This window comes from Rousettus aegyptiacus, unplaced genomic scaffold (genome assembly GCF_014176215.1).
Source record: "Rousettus aegyptiacus isolate mRouAeg1 unplaced genomic scaffold, mRouAeg1.p scaffold_m13_p_3, whole genome shotgun sequence".
In the NCBI taxonomy this organism is placed as follows: Eukaryota; Metazoa; Chordata; class Mammalia; order Chiroptera; family Pteropodidae; genus Rousettus; species Rousettus aegyptiacus.
The window spans coordinates 127,807,136-127,831,328 of NW_023416306.1; the positions used below are offsets into that span (position 1 = coordinate 127,807,136).

Below are 24,193 nucleotides of genomic sequence, written 5' to 3' on the forward strand. Positions count from 1 at the left end.
AATATTGTGGCACAAAATATATGTTCACAAATTGGAAGCTATTTTTTTTATTAGCATCATGCCAGACTTAGGCATAGAGGGACCAGGATAATCAATGATTACATTGGCTAACATTGTTTATAGGTAGCTGCTGCCAAGGGGATCTGTAGTGTCTTAAAAGGGAAGAGAAATAAATGTTGAGTACATGAAGAACTGTCAGAAAAGCCATTGTTTTTGTTACCATTGTTACACTACCTACATTCTTTCTAGCCTGTTGCTTATTATTTTTCTCATGCTGTTTTAAAAGGTACAGACAACATAAATAATCTTAAAGGAAATAATTAAGATCACCTACAGTCCCACAACTGTGCTTAGCTGTACTCATATTTCTAAATGTAAAAGACAACGTGAAAATAAAATCAGCTCAATTAGAAGTGGCTTCTTTTCCTGATATTTTAAAAGCCGTATTAAGGTTAACTTCCTAATTTTAGGAATGTTTCCTTTAAGTTTTGTTTTAAATAATTACCATTCTAGAGAAAACAGATGGCAGATGACAAATTCTTGTCTATTGTGATTATATTTAGTTACTTTTTATGTATTATGTTCAGGTTATGCTTATAAATATCCTCTTTAGAAAAATGGTGATTGTTTAAGCAATAGAATGAGTGCTTAGGTGAGTTATTTATATAACCTTAGTTACACAATTTCTTCATAAAAAATTGTATAAATTGAATTTTAATGCATTAGCAAAGCTAGCTTTGTGTCCTTTATCATTTACATTTATATTTCACTTTACTTAACAGTAAAAGGTGTTAAAATTATTAAAATGTCAGGTTATCTTTTAGAGACTTTGAAAGAAATTTCATGTACACGTACGTGGAGAGAAATCACTAATAAAGTTGATACATAGACGTAGCTTTTCTCCATTGTAGAATGGTAATGTCCAGTGGCGAGTCAAAATAAGGGAAGTTTTATAAAAGAAAATCCATGGTGTTTTACACACACACACACGGCTTTTAGTTTTAAATACATGAATCTAGGATATTATTGTAAATAGCCTCTTGAGTGCCGCTATTTTGTTTTCTCTGCTTATAAGATATATTTATGCTGTTAAAAATATATTCTATCTCAATATATTGTCTATGCGTGTAATCTTTAGAACTTAGAAAGTACTTCAGAAACTTGCACATCTCATAGTTTTTAAGTCTTAATTTTTTTCTATTGATATAATCATTTGCAAATATTCTAAAAAACAAATATAATATTATGAACTATTTAAAAAATAACTTTCTCCAAATCAGATCTTCTTTCATTACCTCTATGATTTACCAGTGCCTACTCTGTTTTCCTCTTTGGAGCATCAGAGAATATGTTGTAGATCTTTGTCATGGGTCTACACCTCCTCCAATACTGGGCAGCTTCTGAAGTAGGGCAGATGTTTGATATATAGAGATGTATTAGAGATGAAATTCCGGGTTGCCAAGGAATAGGGCCTTAGGCGAAGGAATATAGACTGCGTAAATTACAGTGACAAGGAAGTTAAACCATTTGTTGTCATCGTGGTAAACAAGAGTTCAGTGAGTTACATAAAAACGTCAGTGATATACCTTCATACTAGTAAAACATGAAGAAAGGGAACTCATTTACAAGAGCAGCGAAAAGAATAAAGTGTTTATGAATAATCTTAATAGTAGTATATTTGGCCTCTATGAATAACATTATATAGCTTTATGGAGAGTTCTATTTGTAATCAAAACCAAACCCTAGAATTTTTCTAGAGATTTATAAAAGATGGCTTTGGTAGAAGATATATTTTTGGATGAGAAAAAGTATATCTGTATCGTAGACATATCAGGGCTTCACCAGTGTTGCTTAATGCCAGGACAGATCAAATCTGAGGATATTTTTTTACCCCTTGATTTTATAATCTTGAAAAATAACTAGGAAAATCTAAATCTACTAGGTATCAAAATAGAATTATTCTAGTCTTTTCAACAAATTGTGTTGGGAAAATTGTAGATCCACATGCAAGAAAAATGAATTTTTAGACCTTTTACATCATATCAGACACAAAAATTAACTAAATGGATCATAGGCCTAAATTAAGAGATAAACTATATATATAGCTTCTTTAAGAAACATAGGAGAAATTCTCAGTGACTTTCAGTTAAGCAGATTTTTCTTAATTATGTTTCCAAAAGCATAATCCATAAAAGAAATTGTTAATTTGGACTTCATCAACATTAAAGAATTTATGCTTCAAAAAATCATTAAGAAAATGAAAAGACCTGCTACTGCTCAGAGAAAACATTTACAAATAGTATATCTGATAAAAGACTTGTATTCCTAATATATAAAGAACTTGAACTCAACAATAAAACCAAAGTTCAAGTTAAACATGGGCCAAAGATTTGAATAGACATTTCATCAAAGTGAAATAAGCAGCAAAGAGCGCAACCTGAAAAAATGCTCAACGCCATTAGTTATTATAGAAATGAACATCAAAACCACAATGAGGGGCCACCATATATCCACTAGAACAACTATAATAAAAAAGGGACAATAATAATTATTGGTGAGGATTTAGAGTAACTGGAGCCCTTATTTTCCTGGTGGGAATGGAAAATTATAGAGCCACTTAGGAAAATAATTTGGCATTTCTTTAAAAAATTAAACATAAATTTACCACAGTACCCAGAAATTATATTCCTAAGTATTTACCCGGGAGATATGAAAGTACATGGTGTATGAAGACTTATAGACAGATGTTTATAGCATCTTTATTTGTAAAATAGCCAAAAGCAACAAAAATCCAGATGTCCGTGAACAGAAGAATGGATAAACAAATTGTAGTATATTCATATGATGGTATACTACTCAGCAATAAAAAAACGAACTGCTGATACAACATGAATAAATTGCAATGTAAGTACACTGAAAGAAGCCAGACACAAAAATTTTATAATGGATGACTCCATTTCTATAGAATTCTTGAAACTATCTATAATCTGTAATGACAGACAGAAAGCAGGTCAGTTGTTAGGAGTATAGGGAGAGTGATGAAACAGGGCATGTGGGGTCTTTTTAGGGTGTTGGAAATGTTGTAAAACTGGATTAGGGTTATGGTTATCCTGTAAATTTACTAAAATCAGTAAAATGTACACTTTTTGTGCATGTGTGTGTTCAGGTTATTTCACTTAGCATACTGACCTCAAGATTCATTCATATTGTAGCATGTGATTCTATTTCCTTTTCAAGGCTGAATAATATTCCATTCTCTGTATATACCACATTTTGTTCAGTCATTCACTAGTGTACACTTGGGTTGTTTTCATCTCTTGGCTATAAGCATGGGTGTGTAAATATCTTTGAGACAAATGTGAATTTTAAAGTATGAAAGTTATACCTCAGAAAAACTGTATACAATTAAAATTACTTCAATATAAGAATCTATATCAAAAGAGGTGAATAGATGGCTTCAAAATATAACCTAAAACATAAGAATATTTAAGGGAGGTATCAGAATGTAATGGGGGAAAAGGAAGGATTTTTCAATAAATAGTATGGTAATAGCTAGTTAGCCAGGGAGGGACAGGTCTGGATTCTATTTATAATCTTATGTCATAAACAAAAATTAGTTCTAGATGAAGTTATTAATTAAGGAAACACAGTGAACCAAATATAATATGGACTCATTCTCTAAATAAGGAAGGACTCCGTAGTTAGAGTAATTTAGAAAAGAACATGTACGAAAACATTACAGATTTTATAGCATAAAACTAAAAAGCTAATGTGTGTTTCTTAAAAGAATGTCATATCACGTAAAAATACAACCATGGAGAAAACATACAGCAAATATAGTATCTTTAGATATTAAAGGTTAATATCTTATAGAATGTGAATATCTTATACAAGAACTTAAATCAGTATCTTTAGATATTAGTGTTAATTTTTCTATATAAGATCATACAGATTCATATGGAGACCTAAAAATTTGTAAAGGACAAACAAAAATTATAAAAGGAAATAAACATGTGAATACCTGCAGATTTAATAGAGTACTGTTTATCTCACAGATGCCCTTTAAATGTTTTTTGTTTGTTTATTTGTTTCCAGGAAATATTGATGAAGATGTTGTGGTGATAGAAGCTTCCTCTACTCCCCAGGTCACTGCAAATGAAGAAATTAATGTTACCTCAACAGACAGTGAAGTGGAGATTGTAACAGTTGGAGAAAGCTATCGGTAAGATCTTAATTCTTAGTTTGTATATTTGAAGTTTTCAATATAAATATTTGTGTTTGAAGTTTTCAGTATAAATAGTTGTTGCAGATATTTGCATTATTTCTTTATTTTTATTTATTTATTTTCGGAGTCCTAGTTTGAGTATGCATGTACCAGACTCACCTGAGAGGTTATAAAATAAAGAGGTATTGTTGCCTTGATTATACCCCAGACCACCTGAACCAGAATCTTAGGGGTTAGTATTTTTTAAGCACCCTAAGTGTACAGTGGGAGTTAAGAGTCATTGCTATAGAAAAACAGTAATTTTACTTAGTGTTTTACAAAATAAAGTTTGTTTTATGATTCAGAGAATCCATGAACTCCTTTGAAATTTAGGTGAATAATTAATAACTATTTGGGGTGATGCTAAATTTAAAAGTGAAGAAAAATATTAAGGAATATTGATGTTGAAGTATTCCTTTTTGTTATTAATCTACTCGTTTCAAGATATTGATAGCAGTGAAGTCTGTGCTATTCTATTAGGGCAACCTAGTATAAAACACATTTTTTGAATTTTTTTTGTTCTTCAGTAATTTCATCTAAGCCATGTACTGATAAATGAATGAAAAAATCCTCATTTATTTTGATAAATAACTAGAAATGACATTGCTCTTTTGAGAATCACTTCGACCCAAAAAGGTAGAGAAAAACCTCAACACTATATTATACTGTATTCATCTTGTGCTTTAGGTGATTATAAATAGAGAGGCAGTGAAATGTTTTTTTGTTCCATTTACTACACCAAATAAATCGATGGATGAATCTTAATTTTGTATTGGAATGAATTTAGAAATGCATTTGCTTATTGAATTTTAATTTGTAGTGTTATCGATTAAAAAAAGATTCTTATTGTGGAAGCATGTTACAAATGTACTTAGAATGTGCTTCTTCACTAGTCACTTTCCCATTGGAGTGCTACTTCTAATGGGATGGAAGGGAGCATTCTATAATATATCCCTCTTCGTTTTAAGTTCAAAATGACTTTCCCAGACTCTGAGGAAAATTGGTACTTTACAGTATGTGCCACAGTTATCTTGTGACTGTGCATAGTGCTTAGTGTGACACTGACTCAGTTTTTATGAGCAGCAAGGATTGCCAAAATTAAGGACCTTTTTTTCCTTGTGGACCCAGAGATCTGTCTTGTCATGGAGACAACTAATGTTCAAGCATGTGCATTTACCATGGACAATGATCTTGAAAAAGACACATAGCGCTCACAACTCGTATCTATTTTCTTAATTTTTACCTAAGATATTAACTTTGTCACTAGTTAGCTGGCTCTTAGCCCTTTCTCCTTAAGAGAGAATGCATGTTTCAGATTCATTTGTGTCAAGATTTGACACTTGCCACCAATATTCATAGGGACCACTAAGGCCTCTGTGAAACTGTTCCTTATACGTAAAGATTTTTGCTGGTACTCCACTCAGCATAATATTTGAGTTTAGGACATCCTGTTAAGTTTTCACAAAAGTACTGCAAAGTGGACCTGGAACATTCTGTAGATATTAACAGCTTTGCAGAAATATTAGATGGCTCAGTCTCATTAGACTCTTGGTTTATCAAGAATTTTAAATGGTGATCTGTTCTCATACAAAACCATTTCATCCTGAGACAGTTGTTTACTATCATCCCTTAGTCTATACAATTCTTCTTGGAATGAGCTGTCTTTTTTTTTTTTTAACCACATTTCAAAAATTAATCTTTATAGTCCTGTTACTTTAGTGTTTCAACGTGTCTCTAAACTCTTAGGCTCTACAAACACTGATGCCATTTTTAGCCCAGTTTGTACTTTGAGGTTCATTTCTGAGTGGTCTAGTTCACACACCTGATGACCGCATTTTAATGAGGTTGGCTCACCCTTTCTAGACATGCTGACAATAAGCTTATAAGCAGTTTTACATTCGGGTTAAAACCAACTTCATAAGACCCACCTTTCTAAAACATTTATTTTTCTCTTGAAGCCTCAGGACTGCATATTCTACATATTATCCCTTTGTACCCTCAGTCATTTAAATCATTACAGTGAATCCATAAAAAAATAATAAAAAATATGTACCTGTAAGAAATTTAGTACAATACAATGCCATGCACATAGTTAAAAGATAATAAAAGTGTTAGGTGTTAAAGATTTGTGATTACATACTTTAAAAGTATAAAGCAACTCAAGTGATGTTTCTTAAGGCTACCAAACTGCAGATGGTCCTCAGTTAATGATGGGGTTACATCCCGATAAACATCATAAATTGAAAATATCATAAGTTGAAAATTATATATACCCATTTTACCTGAAAAAAATCAAGAAAAAAAAGAAAATGCATTGAATATACCTACTGAACATCATAGCTTAGCCTGGCCTACCTTAAATGTGCACAGAATACTTTTGTTGTAGTTGGGCAAAATCATCAAACACAATGAATACACTGTAGATCATTAGTTGTTTACCTTCATGGTAGCATGGCTAACCGGAAGCTATGGCTCACTCTCCTTGCCCAGCATCACAAGAGAGTATCATGCCCTGTAGTGTTAACCTGGAAAAGATCAAAATTCACAATAGGAATGCATGTTGCTTTCAAACCATTGTAAAATTGAAAAATATTAAATTGAACCATTAAGTGAGAGACCGTCTATAGTAAACTAGCTGCAACTATCTTTACCTCTTCTGATCCCAGGCAGTTTCTCTGATGCCTTGAATCTCTGTTACATCAGAACCAGAACCAGAAGCTTAATTTGGTTTAGGACTCCCAAAGCCATGATTTGCACATTCAGTCTGGACTAAACATAGAAGATTATGTGGACATTATTAAATGTTAGGGTGTTGATATTTGTGTTCCTTTACCTATGGTGAATAATTTTAGGTGCCTAAAATGAAATGTAAATAATTGATCATAGCCCAGGTTAATATTCAAACTAACCATCGAAAAGAGAGCAGCATTCTTGAAACAGAATCCTGTATTTTACACCAATGATTGGTTTAAAATGATAACATAATCATTTCTCATATTCTTAGCTCATTTGATCAGTGAACATTTGCTGAACATTTCATTTAGAAAATGTTTACTCAGTGCCAGCCATTGTGCTGGTCATAATTTTTAATTCCATTGCCATTATTTCTTTGGAGAAGTCTTACACAAGGAACTTTACAACTTACTTTGTAAGAAAGGCTTATTATTTCTTGGGTAACTGAAAAAAAAAATTTTAATTTACTAAATTTTTTAAAAAATTACTAGTTTCAAGTAAATTTTACTAATTTAATATTGATATCATTTAAGGTCTCGTTCAACCCTTGGACATTCCAGATCTCATTGGAGCCAAGGTTCAAGTTCTCATTCAAGTCGGCCACAGGAGCCACGGAATCGCAGTAGGATTTCTACTGTTATACAGCCCTTGAGGCAGAATGCAGCAGAAGTTGTGGACCTTACTGTTGATGAAGATGGTAAGATGGAATAGTAATAGTGTAGAATTATGCAGACAGTTTGATAAAATGAAATATCTTACTGTGTTATAAATGCCTACTACTGTATAATGGTAATATTTTATTTTAATTACAGGGAAATTGTCATATTTTCTAATCTTATTTATCAATTGATATAGTAAGCTTGGTTATTATATAGTAAAATCTTTTCTGGTTATTTTATTGCTTGGTAGTTACTTTCTTAGAAAAAAATATTTTTTACAAGTGATAGTTTGATTAATCCTCACTTACCTGTTACTTTCATTTATAATATTCTTGTCATACTTTAACTTTGCTATGAAAAGTAGAAATGGCACTTTTTTAATACAGACAATGGAAAAGTAATATAACTGAATATAAATGGTTAATAGTGGTTATTCGAAATGTCAAATGTACTTTTAAAGGTATGTCATTCTCCAATATCAGGGTACCTTTTGTGCTGCTTAATTTTAGTGTTTCGTTTTGGCTTACAACCACCCAAGTAACTGAGGGGACAAAGCTAGAGTTGGAAAACAAATTAGGGAAAGTGGTAGTATGGGTAAATATATAAATACATATGTGGATTTTTTCACATACTGAGAATTATCCTCAGGTATTATTGGTTACATCTTAGAGGGAAATGATCAGCCATAATTTCCTTAAAGTAAAGGTAGTCATACATACATGAATGACTAACTCTTTCAGAATTAGGTATAAATTCGAGAAAAGATGCATTAGGTAGGTAAAAAAAGTTAAAGGCTTTGTGCAGTCAGCTCTTAATATGGGCTGTTTGCGGTTTGTATGGTTATAACTTTGAGAGTACCAGTACTTTGGAATTAGATGTTTATGAATCACTGGTTTATTCCCACTATCTGCATATCATTCAACAATGTCTTGATTTTTATTTTCAAGCACTATAAATTGTGTGTAAGACAGTAGTTAATAAAACAGAGATTAATTTAAAAATGCTTGGAATTAATTGGAATTAATTAAATATAAGATGACTATTTTGATACTTTATGTGTGTTTTTCCATGTGACACCTGCTAGCCAATACGTAGAAAGTTACAGAGTAGCCTTTTAACCCTTTGAATTAGTTCAACCAGAGAACTTTTACTAGGTTAAAAGTATTCCAGTGACCAATAGATCCCCCCCTTTCTCCCCACTAGTTTCTTTCAGTGGAAAGCTTCTATCTTATTAAAAATAAACTCCAAACCACTGGTCTATCTTAACTGGTGGTCATTTTGTGTCCCTGGAGACATTTAGCAATATCTACAGTCATTTTTGGTTCTCACAGTTGAGGGGAGAGTGCTACTAACATTTGATGGGCAGAGGCCATTTGATGGATGCTAAACATCCTACAATGCATAGGACAATCCACTCCCTACCCCTACTTCTACCCCCAACAGAGAATTATATAGCCACAATTGTTAGTACTGCCAAGATTGAGAAACTGAGATAAACTATTTGCAAATAAACAGATTCCTCCCTTTCCTTTTTATGTGTAAGCAAATGTATTTGTTTAAGCATCCAAAGTACAGCATCCCGGGTCACTGTTTGTTATTTCAGGAATCAGCCTGCCACACTGCATTGTATAGATTAGTTTGTCCTCTCATTCTACAGCACATTAAGAGAGTCTCTTTTTTTTAGATTTAATTGTTGTCGTAATGCTTTGGACAGATTTATTCCTAGTCTCAATTTTTAAACAATTATTTTATAGTCAGGATCTAAAGTATAACTTATAAGTTATGGTCTGCCTGAAATTTATATTATACTATAAGATTTTAAATTTTTTTGGGACTGCTGAATATTTATTAATATATTTTGCAAATATGTTAATATTTGCAAAAAACTTTAGAAAACAAAAAGGCATGTAAAAAGATTAAAACATTAAATATCAGATAATTTTTATTAAGTAATTACTATATGTAAAGCATCATACAAAATGCTTACTTATGATGAAAATTCTGTATTTTCCTAGTTCTATAGATGAGGAAATTATAGAGTACTTGAGTAACTTATCCAGGTTTATACTGTTAGTGGTGAAATCAAAATTACTTTCCAAGCATCTAACTCTAGACTCCATACTGTACAGTTTGTAAAACTGTTCTGATCACATGTAACAATGCGCATGAACCTAGCAGAGACATTTTTACTTTCTTTTTGTCTTTTTTGATAGATCAGAAAACTTATATAGTCATTATCCAAAAAACTGTTAATCAACTGAATTACTGGAATATGCATATATATGTGTTGGATTTTTAAAAATGTAATAATCATGTGTTGGTAACATGTCATTTTAATGTTGCAGTTTAGCTTTATGAAAACTTTTTAAACTATATATTCTACTTAATAGAGAGTTAACATTTTTAAAGTTTGCTTTTATAATTCTAAAAATGTTAGCTTGGATTAAAATATAATCCATTACCTAATTTTTGAAATGCTAAATAAACATTTTGTATTTTATAGAACCTACTGTAGTACCAACCACTTCTGCAAGAATGGAATCACAAACCACAAGCGCTTCCATTAACAATTCAAATCCATCTACCTCTGAGCAGGTCTCTGAAACTGCTTCAGCTGTCACTAGTAGCCAACCCTCCACAGTGTCAGAGACTTCAGCTACTCTTACAAGCAATAGTATGACTGGTACTTCTATAGGAGGTATGTAAAAAGGGGCATTTATTAGATAAAGTATTGCTGTTTTTAAGATCTTAGCTGTATTACCATGAGCATATTCTCAGAAATAAGCGTCATATGTGAGCTAAGTTGTCTCAGTTGGAATTTTACTGTGACTTCACATTTGAATTTGGGTGCTGTATGTTACCAAAGCATCATTGTTCAACTGATAGAGATAAGGGAGAATTAAATGGCTGACACCAAAATTAAGAGCAACAAAAGAAAAAAACAGATAAATTGAAATGCAGCAAAATTTAAAACTTTTGTACACCAAAGGACATAAGAAAGTGAAGAGATGACTTACAGAATGGGAGAAAAATATTTGAAAATCATATATTTGATAAGGGTCTAGTATCCAGAATATGTATAGAACTCGTACAACTCAAAAACAACATTTTTAAACCTTGTTTAAAAATGGGCAAAGGATTTGCATAGATATTTTTCCAAAGAAGATACACAAATGACCAAGAAGCACATCATTAGTTGGTGGGGAAATGCACATCAAAACCACAACAAAATATCTCTTTACACCCAAAAATATGTCTATAATTTTTTTAAAAAGTTAGAAAATAACCAGTGTTGAGAAGAATGTGGAGAAATTAGAACCCTTATGAATAATCTGGTGGGAATGTAAAATGGTACAGCAGTTGTGGAAAACACTTGGGCAGTTCCTCAAAAAGTTAAACAGAGTTACCATGTGACCCACAATTTCTCTTCTATGTAAAAGAATTGAAAATGGGGATGGGAGTTTAAAAAAGTTTGATCATGTGCATTTTCTGAATTTTTTTCATTGTTCTTTTGCTGTCATATTTAAGAAATCATTGCCTAATCCAAGGTCACACAGATTTATTCCAGAGTTTTATAGTTTTAGTCCTTAACTCAGATTATTTATTGTTTCAATTAGCAATTATATCTCTAGTACTTTATCCTATCATTTAATTATCTCCTGTCATGTTATTATTTAATCCTTAAAAAACACCCTCGATGTTGATATTATTATTCACATCAGAAATGAAGAAATCCAGATTATCAGTAATAATCCTTGAGGCAAATTTGAACTCTCCTCATTCACTTCTCTCTTCTGGTAGCTTTATGTACCCTCATTCTTATTTAGATTTTATCTAGATAGTCTCAACTTTTATTTCAAGGTAAGTCTCAACTCTCTTATTCGTTCATTCGTTCATTCATTCATTTATTCAAGACCCTGTTTACTCAGAATTTACATGTAATCTCTTAGCAACTTTACTACTTGAATGGCCTTCTCATGATATTACTCTGACTACATTGATGACCACCTTTGAGACAGACTTGCTCATGTTGTATTTCTCTAGATTAGGAGAACCTTATTTCAGGCCAGATTGTTCCTCTATAAACCTGATAGAAGCACATACAGAAGCACATTCAGGCTACATTAGGGGCACTCGAAGTTCTGCTGGCTTCATTTCCTTCCAAGATTATACAATATCAGTCACCTGTTTTCTTCACATCTTGTCCTTACTTTGCACCTTCTTATGTATTTCCAATTGTGAGTAACTCAATCTGTCCTCTTTCGCTCTTATTAGGGTTTTCAAATAAGGCTGATAAAAATCATAGAACCAAGCACATTGGTGCTTCATGAATTTATGGTATCTAATCTTGGGCATTTGGTAATAAGTCACTATAATGTGATGTATTTCAATCAGTTCCTTTTCTACCCCTCAATGACTGTTTCAGAATTCTCTTATTTTCTTCAATACTTTTGTTCCTCCAGGGGAAAAATAAATAAAGGATAAATAGAGGTTCTCAAGCATGAACCTCCATAATGTCCAACCCCTCCAATAAAAACTTATATATCTACACCTATCCTCTCCTAACTCCTGGTCTCTTAAGTCCTTCTGTTTCTTTCCAGTCCCTTTATTGTGCTCTACCTCTTACCCCTTCTTGTGTCCTTGACCATTCTTTAATAATCTTCCCTGTATCTTCAGCATCTTTACTGGTTCCATTCCCTAATGTGCTTCTGACACCTTTCAAAACAAACAATGATAAAAAAAAAAAATCTGGTAATAAATTTCTCTTCTCCCAGGACTCTGTTCTCATCCCTTTTCTCACTGGCCCATCTCATAACTGCAGTTGTTTTCACCTACCACCAATGTGCTGATGATTTCTCATTTTGTGTTTCCAGAGCCCTCTCCTACTTTAAACCTTCATATTCAACTGCCTATTGGACATCTCCTCTGGACCATTCTGCGAGTCACTTCAAAGTTAGCATGTTTCAGTCAGCCCTCATCTGTTTGACTTCTTGCTTTGTGTATATTTAATATCTTATATATTCACTTATTAGCACATATTTATTGATTATATACTATGTATCAGTCACTGTTCTAGACACTGGGAACAAAACTTAAATTTTCTGCCTGAACAGAGCTAACGTTCTAGCGGATAATAATAAGTAACATCTGTTGAGGTCATAACATTGGTCAATGATTTATCTATATTAACTTGATTTTGCGTAATCTGTAAGGCAGATTCTATCACTATTCTTATTCTATAGATGAAGTAACTTCCTCAAGGTTATGTGATAGCGGAGCAAGAATTCAGACCTGGGAAGTCTGGCTTGGAGCACATACCCTTCCTTTATGCCAGGATTTCTCAATCTTGGCACTGTTGTCTTTGGACTGGACAATTCCTTATGTGTGGGATTGTCCTATGCATTGTGGAATATTTAGCAGCATTCTTGACCTCTACTCACTAAATAACAGTAGCATCACCTCCCTTCCAGCTGCGATAATCAAAAATGACCCCAGGTGTTACCAGTTGTTTCCTGGGAGACATCATTGCTCTGTACTATACTAGAACTCAGTGATTCTGTTATAATACCGATTGATTTATATCTTAAATTATCTCCATACTTGATGATGAGCTCCTTGAAGATCAGAGATCAGGTCTGTCTTTTCTCAGACTTAGCTGCTTGCATACATGAATGCCTCTTTTCTCTTGTGAGGTTAACTTAAATTTAACAAGTGCTTATTGAGCCACCTACCTTGTGCAGACATGTTTTTAGCTTCTAGAAATAAAACAACAAAGGCAGACAACATCATAAGTTATTTTAAAGTCAGGACTTTAATTTTCACTGTTGCATTGTCCAGTGCCTTTTGTAGATCCTTTATCATAACACTGTTATGTGTAAGACTTGCCAAATGAATGAATAAATGCATCTTAGTAATCCTAGAATTATAGTGAGAGTACTTTAACCAACACGATGTCACTGGTCTGTGGAGTTAATTTCTCTGGTAGAGGTTTGTGATTGTCTAATTTTTAGTGGACACTGTGGGCTAATTTTAATAAAAATTAAGTGTTTTATTTACTGATCAGATATATTTGTATTTTACTTCTAACTTAGGGCAGTTTTCTTTGGTCAGTAACTCTTGAACAAGAGACTATTCAGTTATCTTTACTTTGGGTTGTTACCCTGTTTGAGCAACAAAGAGCTGCTGGGCTGTAGTTAAAAAAGAGACTATTAATTTAATTAGAAGCCAAAACTGTCCCCTAAGAAGTAGAGCTATAAGATAAGTCTACTTCTTCAGGCCATGCTATTAGTGATCTCATCCCTTGTAGCTGTTTTTAGCCTTAAATATATTATAGTTATTGTGCTTCCTCTTACTTCACTCTTGATTTTTGTATTTGAAATAGTCAAAGATAAAGATGAGGTGTACATTTCTTTTTGAATAGATAAATGTCATTATCTGTCATTAGTCACAGTTGTAACAGTCCATAGATCTCTTGCTCTTGTTAGAGACTCATCTCCTGAGTCTTAGTGTTATACATAACCCTTTAAATAACCAGATTTGTGAAATTAAAGCATCAGAGTTAAAAGGAACCAGGAAGGTCATTTAGTCCATCCACTGAATGGATTTAGTGTCCCATGGTTTTCAGTCTTTTTTTCTGAAGCAACACAATAAATGACATTCACTTATACAACACTTTGACATGAGGGCTGAGATAAAATCCTGAAAATGTTGCAGGAATAAAGCTACTATAATAATGAATTATTGCTACTGTTGTAGCCGCCAGCCCCCAAAAGACACATGGACCACCAGAACTCAGTGAGTTATAAGGCACACACTCTTTATTCAGCCAGCTGGGTCTGCCAGGGGTACGCAAACCCCAAATTAAGCAGCCCCGAAATGTAGAGGTACAGGGTTTTTAAGCCCCAAATCCCATTCTTCATTCTGCCTAAACACAAAGGTCTATTTTTCTTCTGTTCATTACCTGTCGACCCACAGGTTGGGTGTGCAAGCGGGGGTACAGAAGCAGAAAGCTTATTGTTAGAATGTTATGTTCCTATGGGCGATAGCCTGTGTTCCCATGGCGATAGCCATGTTCCCACAGGCAATAGCCAAGCAGTAATTTCCTGCAAGTAATAAGTTTCTAGCAGTCATTTTTCAGCCACTATACTACAAAAATTACATATTAGTAAAATCTGTAATTTTTTTCAATCTAAGTTCACAGACTCCTTAATTCTATTTCCCAGGTTAGAACCTCTACAAAAGGATTTGGGAAATTAGCCTAAATAAGCCAGACTAGGAGCTGGGAAAAAAAACAGTTTACAAGTATTATATTAACAAGGTTCAGATCATAGAACTTGGCCAGAAGAAAATCAGCAAAGGCAGGGTAGGACATGTATGGGAAGTCAGACCCAAGAGAATTACAAGGAGGTTTGCTGCAATCAGACTTATCAACCAGAGCCTGAAGCACCCCACCCATGTTCATTTATGTGAGCCTGTAAATTTTCTTTATTGTTTTAACCAGTTTTGGTTGGATTTTGTATTATTTGAAGATTCCTAATTGGTACCTTGGCCCAGAAGAGAATAGCTAGGTACTGTGAGCCAAATAGGAGCCGGGGTATCCCTGATATTGGTTACTCTAAAAATAAGGCTAGAACAGTGGTACTTCAGATTCCTAAGGATTCTTGAGATGCCTCAGGGGTTACATAGGGGATAGGGGAGGGAAAGACAAGACTGGGCTCTTCACACTTCTGATTTATATTTTTTAAGTAAACAATTTTATTTTCATATTTATCTGTTTTTTATAGTTTCTACATAATGTGTAGTTTGAGGAAAGGGTGCCTTTTTTTTTTTTTTATCTGAGTTTGAAACACTAAGATAGACCTGGGGCACTTTTGCAGTTCCAGCATGGAAGAACTTACCTGCACAATAACTCTGGGCATGTGGCACAAAGCGTAATCAGTGCTCAGATGTTTCATACCTAGAAGATTGTCATCTTTTCTCTAACAACCCTACAAGGCAGTTATTGCTCCACTTAATAGTTGAGAAAGAGATTAAATAACTTTCCTAAGGTTACATTGCTCAGGATTAGACAGGCTCAGGATTAGAACTCAGGCCCATCAAACACCATGCTTTCTTCCCACTGTTCGGCACTAAATCACTATAAGACACCTATAATTTCCTACATATTAGAGTCTTATTATTTTTTGTACTCTATCAGGTCTGAGTTTAGAGGCACAAGGAAGGGAAAAGATGTTGGAGGTCAGTGAGATTTAGCCAAATATGCTCTCTGAGTGGAGTGGTTATATCTTAAGAGGATAAGATTTTAAGAAGTACATAGCAGTCTGCATTATGCAGTGGTATAAGGGGTTTATGGAGCTCAGAAGAGTCTTAGCCTTGCTGCATGTAATGAAGGAACTCACATGATATTTTAGATTTTTTAAAAATGCAATTTAAAACTAATTGTCATGACCTAGGAGATGATATATTGTCATATTTAAACATCATGGTAAATGTAAGCCTCTTGAAGAATTTAGACTTTCAGGAAAATCCCAGTGAAAGCACTGCTCAAAATTATGTGATATGTGTGTTAAGAACATAGCATCATCATGTTCTTATTTACAGAGATTTGAATTTACTAAACATTTTTAAATTATTTACTTATTTATACACAATGTCATTTTCTACACAGTGATATTTGATCATTTGATTGTTCTATGCTTTTTGTTGTTGTTGTTACAAGATGACTCGAGAAGAACCGCATCTAGTGCTGTAACAGAAACTGGCCCTCCTGCAATGCCAAGGTTACCTTCCTGCTGTCCCCAGCACTCGCCATGTGGAGGGTCGTCACAAAATCACCATGCATTAGGACATCCACATGCAAGTTGTTTTCAGCAGCATGGCCACCATTTTCAACATCACCACCACCACCATCATACTCCACACCCAGCTGTCCCAGTTTCTCCTTCCTATAGTGATCCTCCTACTTGCCCTGTGGAAAGACCTCCACAAGTACAAGCACCTTGTGGAGCAAATAGTAGTTCTGGCACCAGCTACCATGACCAGGTATGTGGAATTTGATGAGTTCTTCTTTCTTTCTTAAAATTTTTTAAGTAGTGTTTTTTTTCAGGAGGAAAAAACCCTAATGACAAATTTTATATACTAAATAAGTCATTATTCTGTTGCCCATATAAAAGTGGCCAGGGGTGTGGAAAATCAGAACTGATAATATATTTTATTCCAGAATGGTTTTTGGTGTTTTTAGTTAAGTACAGATGAATCTGATCTTTGGGATTTTGTTTCATGCAAAGTGTTGAAACTGCAATGTCAATCTAATTCATGAGAAATTGGGAAGTTCTCCTTGTTTCCCCTTCTTCCTCCTACTCTGAAGCCCCCTCTATAATCTCCACTCATCTCTAGAAATAAACAGCCTTCTCAGATGCAAACCTGTAACATGGTTTCTTAAGAGCAGATGAGATTTTTAGTTTATGGGGAATTGAAATGTCAGCAAAAAATTAATAATACAGTGAATTAGTTATTGTTAGTGAGTGGTTGAAATATCAAATAATGTTGGTGATCACATGGAGTAAATGAAGTCAAGTGTCGACATGCTATTTTAACTTTTGCTGTGTCTTCTGTATATAATTGTGATGTAAACCTGGGTGCTGCATACTTTAAAAAACAAAATGTGTAATTTCAAGGTAAAATTCTATGCTAGAAAAAAGGGCCTAGAAAAAAGGGCTAGAAAAAAAATCAAAATGAAAATCCAGAGCAACTGCTCTTCTGTACCTCTTGCCCTTTTCTAAAATAAAATACTTACTTCATCTTTAAATTTTGATGGCTATCTCGTCTGGATCTGACAAAAAATAAAAGGGAAGGATGTTTCCTTAAGAAAAAAATAGCGACTTATATCAAGAAGAAATGTTAAAGGGTTTAGTAGGAAATATGATTAGAGGGATTTTAGATTATGTTTTGGTTCTGGTGACAGTTCTAAGTATTAACATATGATTGTCTAGACTTACTTGTTGGGAATGAGGAAACAAAAGGAAAACTTTTAAGTGGACTGAATGAAAGGCCCCGCTTAAAAGCAAAAATTTTTTTTACTAAAAATTTGGGCCGAAGAGGTGGTGTTTATAGTAGGAAAATCCATATTTATTCAAGAGCTGTCAAAAGATGGGCTTTTTGTTCATAGAATATTGTTGAAATAATAAAATAGGACAGCTGGTTTGAGAGATGAATTGTGTATACAACCTTTTATTTCAACCCTACTGACTTAATTAGGTAGCATCTCTTTTATAGTTCTGTTCAGGGTAAAATAAATGTAACCTATTCACCTGTCTCTAAGTAGAGGTACTTGGGCTGCACACAAAACTTGAGGAAAGTCAGCAGGATCAGGCATTCACTAGTGACATGGGCATGACAGAAAACAGAGAGTGAGGTTTTGAAGATATGAACAGTTTGAGACTCCTGTAGACATTTGGAGGATCCTGAAATTAGGCACATGCTGATGAGATAACCTCATATAGTCTTCACTTTAGACCTATGTGGGCACAACAGGAAGTGAGGAGTGAGAGAAACAAACTGATCTGAGAATTTATGATTGTATAGATGTCTTATGATTGATAGGCAGAGAAATATTGGTGAGGATTAAGCCTGACAACAAAGAAGTTGCAGTAGTCACTACATCTCTAAACCTTACTACTTTGGATGTAACTTCCTCTTTCGAGAGAATAGTTTAGTGTTAGGCATTACTCATAATCTATGTAATAAAGTAGTATTTGCCATTTCTGTACCATCTTGTTTGCCCTTCCTTTTCCTTTTAGAATAAGAAGAATTATGAAAAAGAGTGTTTTCTTTGTTGGTTTTTCCCCTTTTCTTTTCATTCTTTACTTTTAACTTTACCCTCGGTTCCTTCTAGGAGGACCTTCACTCTACTTTCTCACTCTTTGGGAGTGTTCTTAATCACTGACTGGAAAAGAAGATAGGAAATTTGCTCACCTTCATAGTATGTTGATACTCCAGTCCATTTGCCAAATTTTAGCCTAAAGAGGAATATAGGAAAAGGATTTGAACTGTAAATATAAACTCTCACGAGCTCACAATATTCTTATATCTTATTTACCTAAATTGAGGACATACATTGTATTTGCCAACTCAAAAGAAAGAGGGCAGACATTTACTTAATTATAGACATATAATACAAAAGGAGAAAGGAGCCCTTCCTTTTCACCTTCTCACAGCTTCTGTGTCATCACCCCCCTTTCCTCTTAGCATCCAGATTTCCCTTCTTTTCTCTTGTACCCTGAGCATAGAGCCCCTTGAAAATATAAAGACCATTATGGTTTCTCACTGGACTGCTGGGTGACCGGGGCCTCCAATAAATATTACCCTAGCTTTCTTTATCTCCAGTGCCTCAGCTTCCAGGATCGAACTGTTCTATATATAATTCCATATATTACATCAAATCTTTATTTAATCACATTTTTAAAAAAATTGCAGCTATAATGACTACTAAGCAAAAACTTATATTTAAATTATTCAAGAATACAAAGGAGCAATTCTATTTCTGTAATCTACTCTAAGAATAGAAAATAAAGTGTTTTACCTAGGACTTTTCTAAATGTTTTTTGGGGAAAAAATTAATTACTGACGAGTAGAGATGGAATCTCAACTCTGGTTTATTTTCCAACTTAGTAAATGAGCCTTCCCTAAAGTCATATTTCTAGTAAAAGGAATCTTATACCCTTTGTTATCTTGAATAATGTTTGTACTATTAAGAGTTTCAGTTGCATGCTTGCTATATACAGTTTAGAAACAGGGCAGTTTTTACCTAGAATTCTACTGTTTTCTATGATGTGATTTTATTTTCCAAAGAAGTCCTAAATTACTAATCATAACTTGGGGGTAAAGGAGAATATGGACGTAAGATTAAAAAGTTTCTGTCAAAGATCTAGAATAATGAAAGAGAAATAGACCTTAAAATAATAATTAACTTTTGTTCATCTTGTAGCATGATCTTATGCTTAATTTTTTAAAACCAATTATAGGTTCTAAGTATATAATCACTACAGCTTTTACAATCCAAGATACACATATCATTTTCTTCATATTCAGTAGGTCTTCACACTAAAAGTTTTTACCATTTTCAAAATTTTAATTTGAAGATTTTATTTTTCAAGATTGCAGTATACTTTTAGAATATGACATGAAACAATGTTTTGACCAGACTTCATAAAGATAAAATACAGTTCTTCTTTATACAGCAGGCATTGCCAGTAGACCTTAGCAACAGTGGTATCAGAAGTCATGGAAGTGGTGGTTTTCACGGAGCATCTGCATTTGACCCCTGCTGCCCTGTTTCTTCTTCCCGAGCTGCAATCTTCGGCCATCAGGCTACTGCTGCTGCCCCGAGTCAGCCATTATCACTAGATGGTTATGGATCAAGCATGGTTGCTCAGCCCCAGCCCCAGCCCCCTGCACAAGCTTCACTCTCATCGTGTCGACATTATATGCCACCTCCTTGTAAGTATAAATTTAACAGGCAATGATCTTAGAGGCATATAAATGAAGCATTTACATTTCTCTATGAAATAACCTTTCAATATTCTTAATTCATAAATTTTTACTATTTCCTTGGCCTCAGAATGGGGTGTACTTTTCCCATTTCATCCTCCCTTCACCCCACATTCCTCAGTCTTCTAAGGTATAAAAGTCAGATGTTTAAAGGGTCAGGAAAATTAAAAGTATCACATTTTGTTTATTTACTTTTTAAATTTATTTTACATTTTAACATTTACATTTTAATATCTGTGAAATTGAAATACCTTTAATGGCACCATAGATTCCTATAAAAGGGGGTTTTAATGATTTAGATTATCCTTTAGGGATAACGGGAAATTCGAAAGTTTAGTAGTTGTTTCTAGGCACAGGGAAGTAAATTTTGACTAAGAATTCTGAAGCTTAACTGAGGGATCAGAGAGAATTCCTTGACAGAAAGCTGTGCCATTTGCAAAAAGTCTTCCATACATGTTTGATGTAGGCAATTAAAAATAGAATCAGACATGACTTTTCTAAAGAAATTGAAATCTATGAGATATAAAAAATGAGAAATGGCCTTATGTTATATAACTTATTTCCTACTTTGTAAAATCATAGGCTAATAATCAAATGGAAACATAACAAATGCTTTGATTTAAAAGGAAAAAAAAAAACACTGAAAATTCGTGCCAGGAGTAAACCAGGTTTTTGTTCTGATTTACATGCAAGGGATAATTTTCAGTTATATATCTCCTTAGAGTTGTTTTACTCCTATAATTTTTCAAGTCTAGGTCCTGCAAACATAGCTACAGTCAAACTAGAATTTGTACAGTGAAACCTAGTGATATATCATTTACCTTTATAATAATTTAACTTTAAAATATAAGTTAGAAAACAGGATTTGAAACAGAGTTAGTTTTTGCAGATCATTGACCAATGGACAGATTCTGTGTATGAATACTGGTATGATATTATATAGGCTAACTTGTAATACTTGTTAACCTTCAATTGATCATCTTTTATAACTCAAGATGAGTGGTTTTTCTGCCTCTCCCCTTTAAAAATAATATACTGAGGCAATTTATAAGTGAATCCATTCCTTTTTTAATGTCCTAATAAACATTTTAGATTTAAAGTTGTTTTACTCTTAACATAAAAGTAACTCGTGTACATCCTAAGAAGTTCAAACTGCAGAATGATGTAGATTGAGAAGGTAAAAAGCCCTTCTCTCCACACTAATCTTAGTACCTCAGAGGTAGCAACTGTTTATAGCTTACTATGGAACCTTTCAGAAGCTTTATTTCTACACATAACAGTTTATGTGTGTATGCATGTGAGTCTCCTTTTAAAAAAAATGGAATGTTAAACATATTCGCCTCTTGCTTTTTGACTTTTTGATTTTTTAAATAGTAAGTACATCTTAGATTTTTTTTCATATTAGCACATAAAACTCTAACTCATTTTTCTAATACTTCTATTTCCTTGTGTATTAATCAGTCCTTTGTTGATGGACATTCATTTAAATTGTTTGTAGTTTTTGAGTCTGTTGATAGGATAATATCCTAGGAGTGAGATTTCTAGGTCAAAGTGACATGTTGAACTTTTAAGGAAGTAATATCAATAACCTTTTTTTCCATTGGCAAGGACACATAATAGAGAAGGAAGAAAAATGGGAATGCAGAATTCACCTTTCTACAGTGCTGTCCGTTTTGTTTAGAGAAACAATGAATTATAATGATGGCTTATGTTCTCACCCCACACAAAAAAATGATGACTATGTGAGGTGATGGATGTGTTAATTAACCTGATTGTTATAATTATTTCACAAACTATACACATATCAAATCTTTATAGTGTACACTTTAAATACATACAATTGTATTTGTTAATTATACTTCAATATAGCTGAAAAGATAAAATGATTGCTGGAGTTAAATTTAAATTCATTCTGAAACAAAACTAACATTTGTAATATTTGTTAATATTTTTTGTATAATGGTAATAAAAACAGAAAACTGGAAAAAAATGTGCTAAATTCGAGGAAGGGTAGTTAACAATAATAAAACATAATGTTTTTATTTAGTGACCAAGAACTCTGCACTTTGTGACTTGGAGAAAAACATCTTTTGAAACCATAACTTCTAGGAAAAATTGGTTTTAAAATCTGGTTTACAACTTCTATTGAGCATAGTGAAAGTTTCATTTAAATGTATGATAGCAAGTTTTTCTTTGAAAATATAACTGAATGAGTGTTCAAAGTTACCTTTCACACATGCTGAATCAGTCAAAAGAACTAAAAATTCGAGGAATTTTTCATCGAAACTAGAGAATGGCCATAGCTTTCATGTCAGACTACCAAAAAAATCTTCCAACATTTAAAATGAAATTTGGATTGATATACAAGGAAGAGACAAACATATTTTTAAACCTCAAACAGAAGTACATCTCTTAGAATAAGAGAGGTATATATTCTTCAGAGAGACCTTTCAGCATTCATTTTGAAACACAAAGACTCAGAATGAAGAAGTGGGGGAAATCATCTTTATGAAGGGCCAATTTCCTTGACAGATTCCCGGCAAATATGTCTTCTTCATTTTCTTAATGTAGCACAGGAAAATTGGCATGGGGTGAAAGAGAGCAGCAATTAAAGAATATCTTTGCAGTCTTGCCCAGAAGGACTCAGAAGTTCCTTTCTGTAGTGCCCTATAACCAGTAAATCATAAAGGAAAACAAGATTTATATATTTACAAATATATAACTTATGTATTTGGCTACAAAAAAGCAAAAAACTTGTGTATGGGCAAAATAAAATTTAACAAAAAGCCATTTAGAAAAGTATACCTTATGAGAAAACTTTCATGTATATAAAATATTTATAAATCAACAAGGAAAAGGTGTACAATAAGCTAAGAATATGAATAGATAATTCTGGGAAGAAATATAACTGGTTAATAGGTAAAAGATTTTTCTCAAATTGGCATTTCAAAAATTTAGTGGTAGTGTAAGGGTCATCAGGAACTCTCATGTACTGTTAATGGAAATATTAATCATGGTAACCTTTTAGGAATGATTTTTTGTCAACTGGTATCTGAGTGTAATTTATTTTCTCATTCTCAGAACTGCTTATAGGAATTTATGCTACAAAAATTGTCCATGAGTAATATGTACGTGTCTTTGTATATGCGCACACTCATACATGTGTGTATGTGTGTGTGAAAAAGTAAGCACACAAATGTTATCGCAACATCTATTTACTTCCAGTTTTTATCAATGGCAATTTTCTTCAATCAGTTGTGGTACAATTAATAAAATTCTGTAAGACTGTGGAATTAAAAGTATATGTAGTGACATGGGAAGGTATCTTAAAATTGCTCAAAGAAGGCAGGATGCAGAGCAGAATTGAGCCAACTCAAGCATTAATAAAGTATTCATAAAAATTAAATATGTCCTAATATGTTTGTAAAATCCAATATATGCTCAACTGCATAGTGCCTATGTTTTTCTTACAGATGCTTCTTTGCCCAGACCACTTCATCATCAAGCTTCTGCCTGCCCCCATTCCCATGGAAACCCTCCTCCTCAGACTCAGCCTCCACCTCAAGTGGATTATGTTATTCCGCATCCTGTACATGCTTTCCATTCTCAAATGTCTTCTCATGCCACATCTCACCCGGTGGCAGCCCCACCCCCAACTCATTTAGCTAGTACCGCTGCACCAATCCCTCAGCATCTTCCTCCCTCACACCAGCCAATTTCACACCATATCCCAGCCACAGCACCTCCAGCACAGAGACTGCATCCTCATGAAGTGATGCAGAGGATGGAAGTTCAAAGGAGGAGGATGATGCAGCATCCAACGTATGTTTTATGTTTTTAAAAAGATAATCATACTTTATTTCTTTTCCTTCTATTTATTTTCCTTCTGGTCTTTATATATAAAATTTTTAGAAGCGATGCGACTATACTAAATTGTAAGTTCACTAGGATATTTCCTTTGGTAATCAGAATTTTCCTCTTATCCTGA

General features: G+C 33.5%; 1 protein-coding gene across 11 annotated transcripts in view; it reads left to right on the forward strand.

Annotated features, from left to right (window-relative positions):
• RNF111 (ring finger protein 111) overlaps positions 1-24,193 on the forward strand; it is a 73,656-nt gene that overhangs the window by 37,565 nt on the left and 11,898 nt on the right. For all 11 annotated transcript variants that reach the window (XM_016126865.2, XM_016126864.2, XM_036238619.1 and 8 more), the window contains 6 exons: positions 4,096-4,222; positions 7,531-7,694; positions 10,160-10,354; positions 16,376-16,698; positions 19,896-20,154; positions 23,679-24,027. In XM_016126865.2, coding sequence (XP_015982351.1) covers positions 4,096-4,222; positions 7,531-7,694; positions 10,160-10,354; positions 16,376-16,698; positions 19,896-20,154; positions 23,679-24,027 — 1,417 coding nt within the window. The remainder of the gene's footprint in view (positions 1-4,095; positions 4,223-7,530; positions 7,695-10,159; positions 10,355-16,375; positions 16,699-19,895; positions 20,155-23,678; positions 24,028-24,193) is intronic.